Raw genomic sequence first — 19,094 nt, forward strand, 5'->3', positions numbered from 1 at the left:
TCGGGTTCCGAGACCGCGAGAAGAAGTTCCGTGTGCGAGTATGCATCAGAGGGGCGGTGATGCGTGTCAGGAAGGTACAGGTAGGTGGGTGCGATGGGGGGTTTTGTTTGGGTGATGGAGGGGGGAGGGAAGGTATGACGATTGTGGGTGTTGGGAAAGGTGGATAGAGTGGAGGGAGGGGAGGGTTGGTATAAAGGTCGGATGCCTCAGGCCTTCATCTGGGGGTATCGAAGCAAGCACATTCCGCCATTCATACTATCTCTTTTTTTCGTTTTCTCTTGACTGATTGATTGATTGATTGGTCAAAGGGGTTTTTGACAAGTAGCAAATATGCCCGGTGCTATTTCCTGCGACGCGCCTGCAGAGGGCATTTGTGGGATTTATCATATTACGCATCCGCGCTCGGCGTCGAATCTGTTCCAGAAGATGATGGGTCAACAGCCGGGGTTCCAGTACTCGAGTTATAAGTTGTTCGGAGCGGGGTTTGGGGCGTTGACGCAGTTGCAGAGGGGGCCGTTGGGGAGTTGGCCGGAGGAGGATCGAGAGAAGTTGTTTGGGGTGTTTGAGGCGGGGTTTGAGGGGATGATAGAGGAGGTTGAGGGGGCGGTGGGGAGTGTAAGTTTCTTTTTTCTTTTTTTTCAGTTTGCTCTTGGTGTTTCCTCAAGGAAGATGGGGGAGAGGAAAGGAAAGAGAGAAGTTGTGTTGGGGTGGAGTCCTCGGGCCGTATGTATGGTCGGGGAATTTACATGCGATTCGTAGTCTACGGGCTCTTGCGAATCTCAGCCTCAAGATTGCGTGCTTTCCCTCTTAGCTCGCATGATAAGGCATCCAATCCTCTTATCGAATCGATACCAACTGATATTGGACTTGTATAGGGTAAAAAGGTGTTTATGAAAGAACATGCAGTCTTTCTCTCCGCCGCCGATAAACTCCTAGGCCGCATCTACAAAGACGACAATGTCGCCCCCTTGGTCCTACACGAGCGCGGTGTCGCACCCAGCAAGTCGTCTCACACGAATCCGACTTCGCTGCCCGATAGTTTTCTGTTGAAGTTCCAGCCGATCTTCCAAATCAGAAATCCAATCCTCATGTTCCCCTCGCTTGTCCGCGCACAAATGGACGTCAAAGTAGCGGGTCGACCCCGCGACCCCATCTGTCAAATCATGCTCCAGCTGCGCGACTCTCGCACTTTATACGATTGGTACGCTGCGCAAACTACACACACAGGAATCACCCCTCGTGTCATCGATGCCGACGACGTCATGAACGATGCAGCCTCCATGCGCAAACTCTGCTTACAAACAGGTCTCGATCCCGATGCCATTGTGTATGAGTGGGAGGAGCGTGTAGTAGAGGACCCAATGCAAGCCAGGTTTTTGTCTACACTAGCGAAGAGTAAGGGGGTTGTGAAGGGTTTGGATGCCAAGGGCAAGAGTGTGGAGGGTGAGATGGAGAAGTGGGTTGAGGAGTTTGGGAGGGAGGATGCGGAGGAGTTGGCAAGGTCGGTAGAGAAGGCTATGGGGGACTATGAGTATATGTACAGTAGGAGGACGGTCGCGGGGGAGACGGAGTAATTGTGTATATGAGGGTTTGATGGGATGTTCGAAGGACTATGATGAGTCGAAGAGCAGATGGAGTAGAAATGTAAATTGTTTAAACATAGTTTTGAATTGTGTCATGTTGGAAGCGGTTGACTTTTCACACTGTCGTCTCAAAACTAGGAACAGGTAGGATAAGCCTAAGTTTCTTTCCTTGTGATATATCGAACCAAGTATAGCCGTTATAGGCGTCGGAAAGCACGCGTTTATTGAATAGTACAACAACATGCATCGTGACTCTAGTGATTCAGGATCGGTTCACGAATCATGTAGTCCTAGCAGTTTCGCAACATTCATGAGGAAGCCCAAGCAGCAACAAGCGGTGCTAGCAAGAGTACAGAGATAATTGTAGAAGGTATCAGACACGTGGTACGCATCGTGTAGTATTACCTCGGGTCTCCTCCGTACAAATCCAACATCCAAAACTGTACAAAACAACACCGGGATAATTGATGAGCCGAGCGGCGCCACCATGAGTTCATATGCCGTCCTCATAACGACACCAGAAGCCTACGAAATGGTGTGCGATGAGTGACAAATATCGTATTCGGGTTTAGGATCCAATCCAGTGACGAGAATGACATATTACAAGGCACTCTCTACGAGCCCCACATTCCGATCATTGCATGTATACGTGCGGGGTTTTCGTACACACCTAACCCCCCTTGTTCGTGAGATCATACAATGCCAAAACGGGTAGTAAACGTGCTTAGCGTGACGTTGAAAAAGGTTCCAGCTCACGCAGGCCTTGTTACTATGTATGCGCTACGAATCTGTTCAATCGCCCTTCATCGCACTTAAATCGTAAGAGTACTCGTAGCGCTCATCTTGGATCATTCTTCTACCATGAAAAACTCGGAAATAGATCATATAACGGTGGTATATTGGAATCGTTCTATCGAAGCTAACAAACCTTGCAAAGCAGTTACTGACAGCAGTGACTTCTACGGGATCGTGTCGTGAATTTCGTGTAAATGGTACGTCCGCCACCCAAACTCCTGAACGACCTGCCTGCTCTTGAAAAGAATCTGATCGCTAAAAAGCAGCACAGTTGACAACGGTCGAGAAATGTGTGAGCTCAAAGTTTCAACAAAGCGCCTTTGCAGCGTTCGTGCAGCTGCAGTCTCCACAGCTTGTATTCGTTCAGCAAGAAGACTTGACCGTCTTTACCGAAACAAAAGTTGGCAACTCCACCATCGATCAGAATTTTTGCCAGCAAAACGCCACCAGGAGACCAGATATTCAGCCCATCTCCACACCCACTGTACACATTGCCATCCAAATCGCACTTGATGCCATCAGGAACGCCAGTGTCAGCCATCGCAAATAGCCGTCGGTTAGTCAAGAACGGCTGACCAGAGTAAGTTTGCACATCAAACGCATATCTACACCCACTTGTCAGAAAATGTCATCATGGCACGGTAAGCGCAATGACCATGACTTCCCCCCCCCCCCCCCACCCCCAGGCAAATTCAATGTCAAGAAAAAAGTCACTTACATATGCGACACCCTCGCATCATCCGTCTCCCCATCCCCATGAATCCAATCTGTATCCGTCACATACACCACCCTCTCATCCGGACTAAAACAAATCCCATTCGGCCTGCTAAACCCATCCGCCACCGCCCTTATACTCCCCGTGGCAGGATCAAACCGATACACCTGATTCGGGAGCCTAGGCTTCGGCCGAATCTTCTGCTCAAACCCGTAGTTTGGATCGGTGAACCAGATGGCACCGTCCGAGTGCACGACGACATCGTTGGGGGAGTTGAAAGGGCGGCCGTGGAAGTCGGTGATTAGCAGTTTGGCCTCGTACGTAGTAGTTGCCGAGAAAGGTTTTGACGAGCAGCGCATGAAAGCGATACCGCCGGGCGTATCCAGAGTGCCCTGCGAACAGAATAGAATGCCATCTTGATAGTTTACGCCGCCGTTGGCCATGTGCACGTTTTTGACGCTGACTTCGGCGTACTTTGCGGCGGTGCTGGTGCTATCTGCGGGAAGCTGGATGCGCGAGACGTGGATGTGGGTTTTGCCTGTAGAAGGGTGCTGGTACTGGTTGCTTGTTACGAAGAGGCAGTTTTCCTCTGGCAGGAAGACGCCGGCTTCGTGGGCAAACGGGCACTTGTCATCTTCGAGGAGCACTTCGAGTTTGGGATTTGAGCCAAAGAGGTCGTTGGCTGCCGAGTCGTAGATACGCAGCCACGAGGGACTGGGACTCATTGCTGAGGAATGTGTCTTTTCTTTTTCTGGGGAATGCCCGCTAGACTGATTTGGTGAATTAGTGTAGGATTAAGGTTTCGGTCGTGCGTGTCGGTTGAGGGTTAACTCCCGTTGAGGCTTACCCCGGACAGTCAGCTTCGAAGAGGGCACTTGTTATAACACGCGAGCGGGCGTGCTGGCGAGCGTTGAGTCGGCGTTTGAGCGAGCAGGATAACGATCACGCGACGGCGAACTGGCGCGGTTTTTGATCATTCAATCGCCGAAAGGCTTAATTGTGAGCTTAGTTTGCCGGTCGGCGCGGCGTTTGAAGCAGGTTTTACGATTTTGAGAGGGTTCGTTATGCACTGGGCCTAGAGCAATGCCGGAGGTTCGGTCCTGCGTCGGTCAGATTATAGAGGCAAGTTAAAAGCAGCCCACGAGCATTGGTTGGCTGAAAAAACGGCTTAACCCTAGGGCCGAGTCGTACGTGCAATACTCCATCGAAACTAAGGTGGTTGGATGACATGGTGGGCAGGCCTCCATCTAAACCTTCCTACGCCTAGCATGTGCGTGTGGATAGGATGGTCTAGTATACATAACCTTGAAACGGCCTTGCCCACCAAACTAGCCCGGTTACTAGTGACTGACTCGATCACCGCCTCGAATCGACACTTGCCGTATGTAGCATCTCGAGGGCGTTAGACAAGCGGGCCAGACCCCAGCATTACCCCAGAGGCCACCAAAACCCGCGGGATATGCATGACTTTGCCGTACCCATGGGGAAGGGGGCCCCGCAAACTCACGATCGCGACCCATGCTTTTCAGAAGGACCGTTTTCAAGGACCATGTATATATATGAGATGAGAAAGACTTCCATGCTTGCACTTTGTGAAGAACTCTTTTCGCATTTTCCTCCCACTCAGCGGTGGATGTGAACTTTGCACATTCGAACAAAACCGCAATTGAGAAACTTCCTTGCATCATGCCTGAACTCAAGGGTCGAGCGCTTTTGCTCACTGTCAATCTTCTTACCTCCCTCGGGTTCATGTTGATTGGTTATGACAATGGACTCATGGGCGGTCTGGTCGGTGCGCCGGCGTTCAAGAAGACATTCGATAATCCATCTTCGGATATGATTGGAACTATTGTTGCCATCTTCGAAAGTAAGTAATTACGGATATTGTAGAACAGGATACATAGTAACGTGCGACTACAGTTGGTTGCTTCGTCGGAGCCATGGCCACAGCTTTCTTCGGAGAGAACCTAGGTCGTCGCAAGAGTGTTGCCATCGGAGCCGTAATCAGCATGCTCGGCGCCATTCTACAAGCCACTGCATTTGGTCGAGCTCATCTCATCGTCGGCCGTATCGTCTCTGGAGTCGGACTCGGTATAATCAACTCAACGGTACCCGTCATGCAAGCCGAATTCAGTCCGAAGACTAGCCGCGGTATCTACGTCTGCGCGCAACTTTCCACTTTGAACTTTGGTATCTTCCTCGTATACTGGATCGACTACGGCTTTGTAAACCACACCTCGAGCTATGCTTGGAGAATTCCTACCATCCTTCAATGCATTATTCTCTTCAGCATCCTCTTCCTTACAACAGTCATCCCTGAGACACCTCGATGGCTGGCGTCGCATGATCGCGCAGAGGAGTGTCTGGCAGTATTGGCACGCATCCAAGGTACCAGCGAAAACGACGCTGTAGTCATGAGGCTTCAACAAACCATTACCGAAACCGTTGCTTACGAAGCATCGCGACAAGCCGGATGGAAGGATATCTTCAGGAGCGACCCTATCAAGTCGAGGAGGCGTTTCTTGATTGCTTGTGCCATTCAGATGTTCCAGCAACTCGGTGGTATCAATGCTATCATCTGTAAGTTCTGTCATAGCAAGACTGAAAAAAAAACCCCTACTAACAAGCTTCAGACTACTCTGGAACTCTCTTCGAGAAGAGCATCGGATTCGACACCCACATGTCGGCCCTCATGAGTGGTTTCCTACAAACCTGGTTCTTCGTCGCATCCTTCATCCCCTGGTTCCTGATTGACAGGATCGGCAGACGCCCGCTTCTGCTATCCATGATCAGCGTCATGGCTGCCGTCATGGCCGTACAATCTGCTCTTATCTACCAAGTGCAATTCAAGACTGCTTCGTCTCACGGCGCGGGTATTGCGGCGGCTGCCATGCTTTTCGTCTTCCAAGGAGCTTTCACCATTGGTTTCCAGGCCACTGTTTGGGTGTACCCGTAAGTTTCTCTCCCAGATATTCAAAACAGCAAGAGACTGACTTGAAGCAGATCCGAAATCCTTCCTCTCCGCCTGCGTCAGCGTGGTTCGGCTATTTCGACGGCAGCGAACTGGATTTGCAACTACGTGAGTTTGAACATATTCCGCACCATGGGAAAATCAAAGACTAACATATTGATAGATTATTGTGCAAATCACACCCCACGCTATCAGCAATATCGGATGGCGCACATACATCATCTTCGCCGTCCTCAACGCTACCTGGGTACCCATCATCTACCTGTTCTTCCCTGAGACCAGGGGCTTGGAACTCGAGGATGTTGACCGTCTTTTTTCTCACGGGGAGAGCCACTCCGAGCTGCTGGAGAAGTCGAACGACACGGAGCGAGTGGAGAAGATATCGGATGTGAAGGAAGTAGAGCTATGAGCTATGACCAGGACTCGGTGTAATAATTATTGAAGCTATGATGTATATTCTGAATGTCAACTCTAGTGGCTTTCATGCTACACGATCGTAATACGCCTCAGGGATTCTTTCTCGGTATATTGAAACAATGTTCGAACTTCCTAACGTTGACGAATGATCATGTGATATTGATGTGGTTGACTAGGCAATTGGAAGATTAAGAAACGAGACGAGGATATGTCATATCTTTGCCTCTTACTAACTCAGTTTCTTGTGAAGTGTCGGGAGAGAAGCCATGTAGAGTTCGAGTCATGACTAGAGTTAAGGGCGGGGTCAGGGTCAGGGGCAGGGTCAGAGTTAGGGTTAGGGTCAACCTTTGGGTTAGGGTTAGGGTCAGAATACCTAGAAACCATCGCGAGTATATTAAAAAAAAATATGCGCAAGAGAGACTCATGAACAGCACTCATGTCTAATTTAAAGAAATCTGGATAGTAAAATATATAAGGGGGTTTGCGAGAGCCTGTAATGAAATTGTATCTTGAGATGACATTTGTGGTGTATAGCTAGCTTAGTAACTTACGAATCGGAAATATCAAAGCAACGTCTCCACAAGAGTAGGACTACGTGCATGCCAAGATAAGGGTCCTACTCTTAGTATTCTTGGCAAAAGAAGTGATACTATGCTTAATAAGTGGAGAAAAACGATACATGACTAGCTCCAGAAATTCCTTCTAAATCCAAGTATAGTATGCAGTGTACGTTTGACATCACGTGAGGCTAAAACGGGATACTTTTCTCCCATACCTCACACCTAGTCAGCCACCGAAAGAAAGACGAAGAACCTCGTCATCACAACACCTCCTCCAAACCCATTCACCACCACCAGCTTAATCATCCAAAGTCGTTCCATTCCTATCCCAGCAAAAGCCCTCCCCCCCTTCACACCCTCCTCACCCTCCAAACCTGCGCAAAATATGCATACCGCGTCAACGCCCTAACATTAAACCCATACTCTGCCTCCCTCCCCCTCACCTTCCCCCCCTCAAACGTCAGTCCCCCACACTCCTCTCCTAAATCCTCAAACACAAACCCCATCGCCTCCACAATCTCCACAATCTCTTCTAAGCTCAACTGCACAAAAGGGCCCGTGCCATACAGCAGCGGCCCAAAGTTAATCCAATGCCCGCCCGGCTTCAAAAGGCGGTGGATAGTGTCGAAATACGCCATGAGGTTCCGCGCGGTGTCGATGAAGAAATGCGTTACGATTACGTCAAAGGTACCTTCTTTGTCGGAGAGGACGGTGGTGAAGTCGCCTTCGACGAGCAAGACGTCGGGGTGCGGTGGCATGTTAGGTGCGGTGATGGGGCGCAGCATGTCGGATTTTGTGGCGTGGTGGGACATGGCGTCGATAAACGGGTGGAAGGTTAGTGTGTTGGGGGTGGGTTGGGAGTCGATGTAGCGGTAGCCGATGTTCATGTACATGGACCATTCGTTCAGGGTTACTGAGAAGCCTGATGGGGGATGAGGGTTAGTGGAGAAGGGAGGGAGGAAGGGAGACGGGGGAGACGGACCGCCTAGGTTGGCGATGTCGTGGCCGAGGCGGCCGAGTCCGGAGCCGGGGAGGAGGACGGTGAGGTTGGTGTCGTCGGGGTGTTCTGATTTGATACTTTGTAGAGTATTCAGGATGCATGGAAACGCCTCGTTTCTTTCCTTCGAACCCTCGTCTGCCCAGTCACGCACATAGTGTTTTAGCGTTTGGGACGTAGCAAACTTATCTGCTTGACGTCCGTCTTTCTCTGCTAATGTCATGTGATCATCGAGCTCTTTCTGCTCGATGTTGTAGAACTGCATAGCATGCTGGACCATGTCCTTACAAATGGCTGCGTTGGCAAGAATCAATCCTTCAATCTCATCTAGCTTTTTCTTGTACCCAATAGTATTTTCTAGTGTCTACAAGGCGATTAGTCAAATGTCAGGTCCATGCCAATTTAAATAGCGTGCCTTCATCTGCTTTTTGCTCACGCTCTTGTACAAGGTTCGCCATCGATCAAGCTCGGCCATATGTCGCTCGCGGTATCGAGTGTATGCCCAAAGTGCTTCGAGTAGTCTGTATCGTGGATGGTTCATTGTCCATTTCCCGCTCTTTCGATCCATCCGCTTCATCAGATGAGCTTTTTCATGTCTGTGACGGGCTGTTCTCGGCACGTTGCTGGATGGCATTGCGCCCATCATCATCGGATTTTGTACTGCCTGTGCATCTGTAATAGCTGTCGTGTCCATATCTAATGCCGGTACATTTTCGGGATGTTGGGTTGTGCTAGCTTGGCTTATACCATCGGCAGCTCCAAGCGAAGCCGATGCTACCCCGACTAGAATTAGCAGCAAGGACGATCGCATCTTCTAAATGAACCAGAGGAGTATATGCATCGAGTAGAGGTCAAGTCCGCTAATTAGGAAGCCAGTTTTTGCATGCGTGAGCGAGTACCTTGCTGTCTGCCAAGCAGCCGTCTCTGCTAGGCTTTACAATATTGCACTTGGCAGCTGTGCTGTCAAGTGTTCAAGTCGATGAAAATGCGCATCAGCAAAATCGGAATACGTATGATGGCGTTGCGAATGAAACTAGATGTGACACTGCAACATAGTAGGAAAGACAGGCTATACAGGTATGTAAAGCATATAGCTGATCGAGACCCGCATGCATAAGCGAAGGTTAGCTAGCGTCAGGGCATGACTACACTGATATGTAGAACTGTGATAGAGATACTTTTCAAGTAACATACTATACTCGATGCTCAGGTAAAATCCATGCCTTGCGTCAACTAACTTCGGAACAGGCAATCTGTATGCATCGAGACTGAGCGAAGACATGTCGACAAAATATTAAGTCCTTCTTTTCGCTGCATTGATACAGAGAAATGCATATTATAATTGTCCGTATTGCGTGAACAAGATTCATGCGCCAAAACAACATATACTACAAAAAAAGCCGAACTTTTACGCTGACTCGAAAATACAAAACCCCACCACTTAGTATCCACCAACGCCAACCTCGCCTGGAAAACTGGCCCAGAATTCTTGGGTAGCATTCATCATCATGGCTTCGAGCTCCTCGTTTGTCAGGTCAAAGGAATCAAGGTTGAAAGTCTCATCTGCTTCAAGAGGTGGAACTGCTGGTGGTGTGTTCCAGGACACATTGGGAGTGTAACTGCTAGGCGTGGCGGCCGTGGTAGGCATCGGGCTGCTCTGCGAGGGGTTTGTAAGGTTTGCGATTATGGGTTTGCGCTGGCGATGGGGTTAGCAGAGTTAGTAAAAATGATGCGAAAGAGCTCACATGAATCTGATGATCCGTGGGCGAGTGGACCGAATGTGCCAAAGAAGACTCATGGACTCGAGAAGACTCATTTGGCTTCTGTACTGGTGATGGCTGCAGCGCACCATAGTCAATCATGGCATGGCGGAGGGCCTGGCGTTCTTCTGGAGACGCTGGGCCATCCTGGCCCAGGACGGAGCGGTAGTAGGCTTGCATGCGCCTGATGGTGTCAAACTTGAGGTTTTGTTAGCATGCATCCAAATGCTATTATAACATATGTACTTGCCCATGTTTCAGCCATTGGCCATTGTGTCTTCATCTCCTTGAGGAAGTTGCAACCCTGGATGACGCTCTTTCGAGCCTTTTCCTGCCAGCGAGGGTCATCGTCACCACTGGGGAAGTTGAAAGAGTACAGCATGGCGCCGACGGCAGTATAAATGGTGAAGCCGACCCAAGGGACTAGTCCGCGGAGGAAGTAGACACCAAATGTGCGCATCTCCTCGAGCATGTCGAGGACCATGACGGCATCCTTGAACAGCTCCCTCCGGGAAGACCTCTCCCACTTTTTCCACATGTCGCGATGTTCATCGTATGCGTTGTGCTTTTCCTCGGCGCTGGCGCCATTTTGGTGGGGGCCGAGAACAGGCAGATAGGCGCGGTGCAAGAACATGTAGCTCATAAAGTGGATGCAGTGCATGTAGCAGTAGGCCTGGCCTTGCTCAACGGCATTGTGGCTATGAATGGTAAAGAGGTCGTACTGGAGGCGCTGGGGCAAGGACGACTTCCAGCCCTCGAGCTCGTAGATGAGCTGTTGGAACTGCGACGACGAGGACCAGGGCAGCTCCGTTTTGAGATCCTCATTACAGGCCCAGCGGGCGACCTTGCCCCATATGTTTGCGGCGCGCATGCTATAGCCAATGATGCCGATTTCGCCAATGGGCAGGGCGACAGGGGGCATGCGCTTCGTGTTGTCGAGCTGGGGGGTGCACTTGGGCTCGCCAAAGACAAAGTCTTCGCGCTCGCAAGGCAGCTGGATGGACATGTCTGAGGCGGCCAATGACCTCTTGCGGCCCTTGCCGCCGCTCAGCAACGAGTCCATGAGGAAGCAAGTCCAGGCGGTGCGGCGGCGGACCTCAGCCTCGATGAACTCCTCGCGGGTCGGGACGCGGTTGCGGGGGATGCCCGTTTCACGCGTCAGGTCCATGACCTCGACGAGGCGAATGGCCATGCCAAGGTAGATCCAGGCGCGCCTGCCATTGCCGGCGCCCCAGTCGTGGCCTGTGAGCATGAGGAGGGCCTGGACGCGGCTGATGGAGGGCGTCTCGAGGTCCTGCTGCAGAATCTGGCGGGCATGGGCGGCGTAGGCATTGCTGGCCTCAGTCTGGGTGCGGAAGGGCGGGGGAGGGTCTTTGACGAAGCTGTCGGGGGAGGAGAGGGAGAGTCAGCTTGGGGTTCATATTGGCGGTGGTGTTGGTGTTGGTGTTGGGCGAGGCAGGCAGGCAGGGCGGACATACCGGATGGCGAGCGCCAGCATCGCCCAGGCCATCCATGGCTCGAGGGTGCGGTCGCGGATGCGCAACAGCAGCGTAGGGGTGTGGTGGAAGCTCCACTTGTACGAGCATCGCAGATAGCTGTTCTTGACCTCGTCGGTCAGCAGGTCGAAGGGATCGAGGCCGTCGAGCAGGGCAGCAGCAGATGCCGCCGTCGGCGAGGCCTGTGTAGCGGCAGTGATGCCGACCGGCACGGGTACGTCATTACGGCGGCCCTGCTGGGGCGCGGCGAAGGAGGTGGACTGGTGTGCATTTGCATTTGCATGTGCGAGCGAAGGCGGTGTGTCGCCTGCATCTTCAGAGTGCCGTGGCCGTTTGGGCTTGCGGTGGATGGCACTCGTGCCGGGCGCTGCTCTCACGGTCAGAATCCGAATACACACACGGCCCAGCAGCCTCGCCACGGCCACGGCCACGACCACGACCATAACACAACAAGCGACACCTACCTGGGAACTCGCACGCGTCGGCCCGGCCGCTCTGCTTGCATCTGTCGCACGGCGGCCGGTCGTCGTGGATGCATTTCTGCTTGGCCGACCGGCAGGACACGCAGGCTACGGGATTGCGCATGTTGGCGATGCTGTGAGGGCATGCATGGCTCAGCAACGAGGACGACTTGACTGCCACTGTCTGAGAGCCACGGACTCTGAGGCCTTATCCCGGCCGCCCGCCTTGCCTGCCCTGCCAGACGCCCCCTTTCCCCCCATCGCCTCTCGACGTGACTCTGCACCCACCCGCCCATCCTCCCTCTGCGCCTGCATCGTCGTTGTTGTTACTTGTTGTCCGCGGCACCGCCATCTCCGCCTTTTCCATCTCTCTTTTTCCTCCCCCGTTTTCCCTTTGTTATTTGCTTCCTTTCCTCCATTTCCTCCCTGCGCCACCCTTGTCCATCGACACTCACATGTTTCCTCTTCTGCCCTCTGCGCCGGCGTCCGGGCCTATGTTCTAGCCAAGGCACGGCGCTCTGTGCTGTGTTGGGGTTGATTGCGGGGTTTCCCTTACCCCAAATGCTTGGGTTCTCCTCTTTGTCGTCGCAGTCTTAGCACAGTGAGTAGCGCACAACAAGGCCGGCACACCCAATGTTTTCCCCCCGAGCCCTTGTCCGCCTCATTGGCGAGCCATTTCGACCACACTCACATCTGCCTTTCTTCACGCCTGCATTGTGCATCCCACATCTCACCCTGCGTGAACAACATCTTGTTTGCCTTGCTGCCCTTGTCGTCTGTCGTCTTTCACACGCTGCTCTTTGATTGCTGACCTGCACTGTGTCACAACACAGACCCACCCGCCAAGCCACTCGCTCTTTCCCAAAACCATGCCTTGCCCTCACTCTCTACAAACTTTCTCCATCCCTATCCTTCTGTGCCCCCCTAATCCCACCTTAAAGTACCCAAAAGCACAGCTTCCCCACCATATGAATCAAAATGGCCGACCAAGCCCCTCCCACCCCTGACAATGACGCCAGCATCGACACATACCAGACACATGAACTCCCCAAGATGCTCACCAAGAGGAAGCTGCAAGACTCTCCTGATAACTCCATCTCCGTATGCTCTTTCCCCACAAAACACCAGCCAGCTTACGCTTTACTAACCACAATCTCACAAAGACTAACCCCGATTCCTCACCAGCTCCTTCAAAGAGGAGATGCCATGACAAGGACGAATATAACCCAAAGGTAAAAAAAAATATACTCTTCACCCCATCACCCTATTGACGTTCACTAGTACATGGCTCGTATGTGTTTTGGAGCACACATGTTGCGCCAGCAAGAAGCTGGCATCACTGACTATACCTCGCATGCCCAACACGACTATCAGCAAGATCTTACCTGCATGTTCGCTTATGCACAGTCCAAGGGGCATTTCAGAAAAGGTACAGCAGCCCGCCACTTGATCCCTCGTCTTGCAAACATGATCCCCCGATCCACACATGACAAGATCGCACTGGTCGATGAGTTTGTCAAACACTACGAATCCGTCAAATGTGACCTCCTTTTCATCAGAGATATTATCACGGTTAACTCTCTGGTTGATCTCGATGTCGTCACTACTGTACGTGATTGTCTCTCAGGTCTCCACATGTCTTTGGCCAAAGGTGTCAAGTGGCGCACCATCATGCCATACACGCCACTGCCCAAAGCCTGTCTTCCAATGTTGCGGGATTTCATCGCAAACCCCAAGCACTTCCGCTTTCTTGGCGATCTCACCCATACTGTCGTGGATCTCGAGGCCTGGCTTAATCCCCCACCCCTTTCCATGGAGCTTTCGGCCCGTCTGAAAGCGTCAATTAGGGATACACTTCAGCACGAGGATGAGAGGACCACTGGCAAGCCCCCACCAGATCTACCACGTCAAGATGATGCCGGTACAGAATCAATGACGAAACTCCTAGAACAAAGCATGGATCAGGTAAGTCGGGTGACAGAGAGAGTAGATCTGGTGACAGACAAGGTAGATCTGTTAGCAGACAAGGTAGGTCTCTTGGAAGAGCAGCTCCAACGAGCTGAGACAGCACGTACGCGGATCACCACAAACATCAGTGCGTTAGAGGCAACCTCTGCAGAACAAAAGGCAGAAAACAGCCTGAAAGAGGAGAGATGGGTCGCAGCAGCATCCCAGATTCGGAAGGAACATTGTGAGCACATCGCCCGGCAAAATAGCGAAATCGAGCGAATAAAAATCGCGGTTGACGCTGAGTGCACAAGGTGCACCAACGTCACGGCAAACACCAGCCAGATACTGGCAGAAGCAAACGAACGGATTAATACATTGGCGAATGTACTCTTTAGTAGCAACTTCACAACTGCTGGCAGCTTCCCTGCACCTCAACCTTGGAACTCCCCAATGGACATAGATCAGATTTCTGACATGATGGACATTGACCAGAAGCCCATCTCTAGTTTAAATGGGTTTCAAGCCCCGGCTACATTCGACCCTGTGAACACTAACCCATCTGCCAGCCTTCCGGCCCAAGACACAACCGCATACCAACATGCAAACCCGTACAGGCCCTTCAAGGAGGCTTGTCGCGACTTTAAACTAGGTAAATGTAGACGTGGCAAGAAATGTCGGCTTTCTCATAGGCCTTGCCGTCACTGGTTGAGTGGCAATTGCAAGTATCGGGAAAAGTGCAATAGAAGTCACGACCCCTTCTTCCTTGGGCAACCTGATGCTCCATCCCAACCCTACCAACACTCCGATGTAGACTCGATGAGTCTTGATGACTACCCACATCAAGATCCGAATCCAATGACTGGGCAGGCGCCATTTGGAAACATCCAGCCGGCGATACATGCGCCTGCATTAGTGCCAAGTGGGCCAAATGTGAGGTTCGCCCCAAACACGATGAACTCTAGTAAAAAGATTGCTCCTGTAGCTCACGTCCTTGATGCCAATTCGCACCAAGGTGGTCCTCCTTTCAGTCAGTTAAACGCCCCTCCAGGGTTCGGCCAAGGACCTTATCAGTCGGGCCAACAAAGAAAGCAGGCCTGCCAGAATCACTTGCTTGGTAAATGCAATCAAGGTCAGAATTGCAAGTATGCACACAAACCGTGCCCATTCTTCGCCAGAGGCAGCTGTAAGTTCACAGGTGAAACATGTAAAAACAGCCATGACCCGCTCTTCTTCGCCCAAGACGATTCTAGCGATGGGTCACAACGTGATTTACAACAATACCAGAACCACCCTAAATCACAGACGGATCTCGAAGAACAATTGAAAGGACTCCTCCAAGCCGCCAGCAAAGCGAAGAACCCGAGAAAGGTTCCTACGTCGAGTAAGCTTTGTAGGTGGCAAAGTACCCCCTTTGGCTGCACAAATGCTCGTTGTAAGTACGAGCATAACCCACCAAAGCTGACCTTGGGACGAAGATAGAGTTGCGATTTTTTCTAAATCTCCTTGACTTCATTTCTCGACCTTTTTGCCTCGCATTCACGACTTGAAGCTGTATGACCCGTACTATATCCATTTCTGTCTAGCGTTTACTCGATTGCATGTATTCTATAGACTGTCAAATTACATGTTAGAATCTTCGTTTATAGACCGCTTACTCTTCATTCTTCGAATACGATTTAAATCACATTACCAAAAATCTCTTTTCAGTATCCCCTCATAATTTGCACAATGTCCCTAAAACCCTCACATTCCTCCGTCTCATCCGTTTTCCCACCTCCAACCTAACAAAGCCACAATTCCCCCTCCAACCCACGAACAAAGACTCAGCCTCATTTTACACAACCTCTATATCTAAACCCCCCCTTTGTCCCAACACCGACACCTCTCCAAAACACCAAAAAAACAAACAAACCACAACAACCCCCCGAAAAAAACATCTCCGCTCAAATCTCCACAACAAATCTCCACACATAATGGACACATCAACAACACCATCACAGCTCGTCCACACCATCCGCAAAAACTGGTCCATCCCCCCCTCAGACCCGCACCTCATCCCCCCTTCCCTCCTCGCCGGCCTAACCCCCTCTCACATCTCACCCCCGCTCCTCAGCGCCATACACCGACTCTCCACCTTGACCTTTGGCCAGCGCGATCGCGCATACAACCTGCTGAATACCTACTACCAAGCGCGGAAGCGGGAGCGGGGCGAACAGCAAGCCGGAGGCGGGATGCTGGAGGTGGGGGATGTAGAGAAGGCGTGTGGGAGTGCGAGGAAGATGAGTTGTGTTGGGTTGGGGGTTGAGCAACGAGCATGTATATTGGGTGTGGAGGCCATGAGGGAGGGTGGTAAGGGTGGTATGTGGGGGCGTGGGGAGAGTGTGCGGGAATCGGTTGAAGAGGTGGGAGTGGAAGTGGAAGTGTCGCTGGTGCAGAAACGAAGGGTGGAACTGGCTCCGATTGTCACGATGAAGAGTTGTGCGCCGGCGGTTGCGGTGGCGGAGGGGGAAGGGGAGGTGCTGAGTAGTTTTACGCCGTTGTTTAGGAGGTTGCAGGATGAGCTTGGGGGTGGTGCGGGTGGGAGTGCGGGTTTGGGTTTGGATGGGCAGCAGCAGGGGGTTGAGCTACCTGAGGGCGAGAAGGGGGAGGGAAGTGGAAGTTGGGATACGGAGAAAGACGTGAGTGCGGCACAGCGTGCTATGCATGAGTTTAATGTTAGGAGGTTGGAGATGGAGGGGAAGAAGAGGGAGTATGAAGATGCAGTTTGGAGGTTTGAGGAGGCAAGGTGGAGGATGGAGAGTGTGAAGGGGGGCAGGAGATAGATGGGAGGAAATGAAGTGGGGGTGATACTCAATAGATGAGGGAATGAGAAGCCCAGTCTGGATTGAGTGGGCTTGCAAGCGTATATGGAGTACTTTTGTTAAGAATATAACGTCCATCCCTCAGTGCCGCGACGCACGGTGTGACGGGACACATTTTCTTCCGGATGCTCGGGTTGCCCGTAACGTACTTAAAAATAGACAGATGCAATACGCCTCCATTCTGCAGCTCTTGCTCTTCTAGTGCATCACCCTCCGACGCTGAAAAGCGTGCTGTTAACCATGCTATCGCTCGTTCTGTCGGTGCCGTCCATCGACTCTCCTCTAATACCCCCTTGTTTATTCGTAATAACTAACGTTTACAGAGAGCTCGGTAGGCTAGAAAGAAAGCTAAGATAGAAAAGATTAAGACTACATACTTAAATAGTCGACTTAATATAAGCAGCGTACATTACGACAGTTTCTCCGCGCTAGCGACAACATCGTCAAAACGCCTCGAACCGGCCACGCGACTTTAGCGACATTTGGTAGCAGTAGCGTGATGAGATATCTGCGAGGGGTTGCGCGCTGTGGCTGAGAGCTGCGGCTCCCACTTATCGCCTGACCTTAGACCGCTCTTATTCCCGGGCTGGTAAGCAGCCGCCCCCGTCGTACAGAGCCAGGCGAGACGCTATAACGATAATCTTTGTAGATTAGTTAGTTAGCTATAGTTATTTACTGGCATCTTACCTATATGTGCACTCTTCTAACATAAGTTTGCAAGGCAAACACTGCCTTAGCGTAAATAGTGAGGGGAGGCAGTGCAGAACGCTTGGCGCTTAATGCAGAGCATCTTCGGCCCGGTTGGATGCACTGCCTTACTAGGCTGGCTTCTCTGCCTTATCGCAAAGATGCTATTCTACTCCTACTAACATTCTACTCTCACTAATATACTACCAAAGTCTTTTACGCTTCTAATTCTTTAGACTAAAGTTTGAGCTGCAAGCGTTATACGGCTTCTCCATTTCGACGCACTAGGTAGCCTGATTTTGACAGACTTTCGCGGCAAGCGGATCCCGCCCTACGCTATTCTATTACACCGATGGGGCGACTCCGAGATCCTTATTGAAGATGTATTAAATAGAAACTACAAAGAGAAAGAAGAAGGCTATCGAAAGCTACGTTTCTGCGCCGAATAAGCAGCTTAGGATGGGCTGCGGTACTTCTGGATCGACACATGCTGCATTGATAGATGGGACAACAACGAGCGCTCGAAGGCGATCAACTCGATGTTCCAGTGGTATAAAAATGCGCTACGATGCTACGTTTTCTTGTTAGATGTGTTAGTATCGACCTTAACCTTGACAGGATCTATCTTATGTAGGGATTGGAATGTATCGCTTTAGCGAAGCAAGTGGTTCACTCGCGGATGGACGTTGTAGGAGCTGATAGCGCCAGCATGTGTGGAGTTCTTCTCGTACGAAGGGCAGCGCATAGGCGACAAAGTCTCTCTCGACCAACTACTATATAGTATCACTAGCATTCCGCTTATAGCGCTGCGTAACTGTCCCCTTAACCAGTTCACTATAGATAAGCGCATGCGATAGGTTAGCGGTCGCGAAACGACCGAAATAGAAGATATAGTATACTACCTACTTAGACTTCTTGGCGTCTCTGTATCTACAACCTATGGCGAAGGAAGGGAGAGTGCGTTAGAAAGACTGCAGGCTAAAGTGGAGAGAGCCAGCCGCGCACTATCGATTATTCCGTTCGCGCGTAATAAGTCTTTTATAGGTCGCAAACTACAGCTCGCTAAACTAGAAGCGAAGCTCTTTAGTAATATATAAACTACCTTAACGCTTATAATAGTTAGGCCTGGTAGAATAGGTAAATCGCAGCTCGCGCTCGAGGTCATATATAGAACACTAAAGAAACATAAGCACTGCTCAGTCTTCTAGATCGATGCGAGTGATAAAGATAGTCTTAACTAGTTCTATACTAGTATTATATAGAAGCTTGGCGTTCCTAGTTATAACGGTGACTAGGTAGATATAGAGCAGATCGTGAAACGCTATATAGAAAAGCTAAGTACGCGGTAGTGTTTACTAATCTTCGACAATTTCGAGGGCACAACTGTCTAGCATGGTGGCTCGTCAACGGCAGAAGCTGCAGACTTAGCCGACTTTCTGCTATAATCTAAGCTGTGTTCTATCATTTTCACAACAACAGAAAGCGACACGGCTAAGACGCTTACTCCACAGGATATAATAGCGCTACGTGAGCTGACGCTAGACACGGCGCTAAGGATGTTGCAATCCCGTTTAACAACTCCGCTCTCTAATGCTAAGCAGCCTGCAGCCATACGCTTATTAAGAGAGCTATCACACCTGCCTCTACCGTGCCCCACCACCTCGCGCACACCACCACCTCGCGCACACCACCACCTCGCGCACGCGCGGCCTCACCAAAACAACCTTATAAATGAGGCTCTAGAGCCACGCCAAATAGTTATTATCACGATATATCTTAGAGGTGAGGTTATTAGGCCTTGATATAGATATAGCTATAGAAATCGAGTTGGAGTTCTAATC

At 51.0% G+C, this 19,094-nt stretch overlaps 8 protein-coding genes across 8 annotated transcripts; 5 read left to right on the forward strand and 3 right to left on the reverse strand.

Moving 5' to 3' along the window:
* Window positions 1-330: 330 nt before the first annotated feature.
* COCMIDRAFT_104562 (uncharacterized protein) lies at window positions 331-1,574 on the forward strand (the record flags this gene model as incomplete). Its single annotated transcript, XM_007693253.1, has 2 exons — window positions 331-615; window positions 876-1,574. 2 exons carry the CDS (start codon window positions 331-333, stop codon window positions 1,572-1,574), a joined length of 984 nt encoding a protein of 327 aa, XP_007691443.1.
* A 1,102-nt stretch (window positions 1,575-2,676) lies between these two features.
* COCMIDRAFT_104527 (uncharacterized protein) lies at window positions 2,677-3,818 on the reverse strand (the record flags this gene model as incomplete). The annotated part of the gene is made up of 2 exons (XM_007693254.1): window positions 2,677-2,983; window positions 3,097-3,818. 2 exons carry the CDS (start codon window positions 3,816-3,818, stop codon window positions 2,677-2,679), a joined length of 1,029 nt encoding a protein of 342 aa, XP_007691444.1.
* A 961-nt stretch (window positions 3,819-4,779) lies between these two features.
* Window positions 4,780-6,473, forward strand: COCMIDRAFT_104536 (uncharacterized protein; the record flags this gene model as incomplete). Its single annotated transcript, XM_007693255.1, has 5 exons — window positions 4,780-4,960; window positions 5,014-5,673; window positions 5,727-6,045; window positions 6,097-6,172; window positions 6,228-6,473. The coding sequence occupies 5 exons, from the start codon at window positions 4,780-4,782 to the stop codon at window positions 6,471-6,473; spliced, it is 1,482 nt and encodes a 493-aa protein (XP_007691445.1).
* A 918-nt stretch (window positions 6,474-7,391) lies between these two features.
* On the reverse strand, window positions 7,392-8,732 carry COCMIDRAFT_39858 (uncharacterized protein; the record flags this gene model as incomplete). The annotated part of the gene is made up of 3 exons (XM_007693242.1): window positions 7,392-7,963; window positions 8,024-8,402; window positions 8,475-8,732. The coding sequence occupies 3 exons, from the start codon at window positions 8,730-8,732 to the stop codon at window positions 7,392-7,394; spliced, it is 1,209 nt and encodes a 402-aa protein (XP_007691432.1).
* Window positions 8,733-9,479: 747 nt separating this feature from the next.
* On the reverse strand, window positions 9,480-11,879 carry COCMIDRAFT_104531 (uncharacterized protein; the record flags this gene model as incomplete). Its single annotated transcript, XM_007693256.1, has 5 exons — window positions 9,480-9,734; window positions 9,784-9,996; window positions 10,037-11,180; window positions 11,277-11,661; window positions 11,759-11,879. 5 exons carry the CDS (start codon window positions 11,877-11,879, stop codon window positions 9,480-9,482), a joined length of 2,118 nt encoding a protein of 705 aa, XP_007691446.1.
* A 1,160-nt stretch (window positions 11,880-13,039) lies between these two features.
* On the forward strand, window positions 13,040-13,561 carry COCMIDRAFT_64191 (uncharacterized protein; the record flags this gene model as incomplete). Its single annotated transcript, XM_007693257.1, has 1 exon — window positions 13,040-13,561. A coding segment is annotated over one exon (522 nt), but the record flags the coding sequence as incomplete, so codon positions are not given.
* A 2,117-nt stretch (window positions 13,562-15,678) lies between these two features.
* On the forward strand, window positions 15,679-16,527 carry COCMIDRAFT_104554 (uncharacterized protein; the record flags this gene model as incomplete). Its single annotated transcript, XM_007693258.1, has 1 exon — window positions 15,679-16,527. The coding sequence occupies one exon, from the start codon at window positions 15,679-15,681 to the stop codon at window positions 16,525-16,527; it is 849 nt and encodes a 282-aa protein (XP_007691448.1).
* A 2,261-nt stretch (window positions 16,528-18,788) lies between these two features.
* On the forward strand, window positions 18,789-18,962 carry COCMIDRAFT_78577 (uncharacterized protein; the record flags this gene model as incomplete). Its single annotated transcript, XM_007693259.1, has 1 exon — window positions 18,789-18,962. A coding segment is annotated over one exon (174 nt), but the record flags the coding sequence as incomplete, so codon positions are not given.
* Between the last annotated feature and the right edge of the window lie 132 nt (window positions 18,963-19,094).

Source organism: Bipolaris oryzae (assembly GCF_000523455.1).
Source record: "Bipolaris oryzae ATCC 44560 unplaced genomic scaffold scaffold_157, whole genome shotgun sequence".
NCBI lineage: Eukaryota > Fungi > Ascomycota > Dothideomycetes > Pleosporales > Pleosporaceae > Bipolaris > Bipolaris oryzae.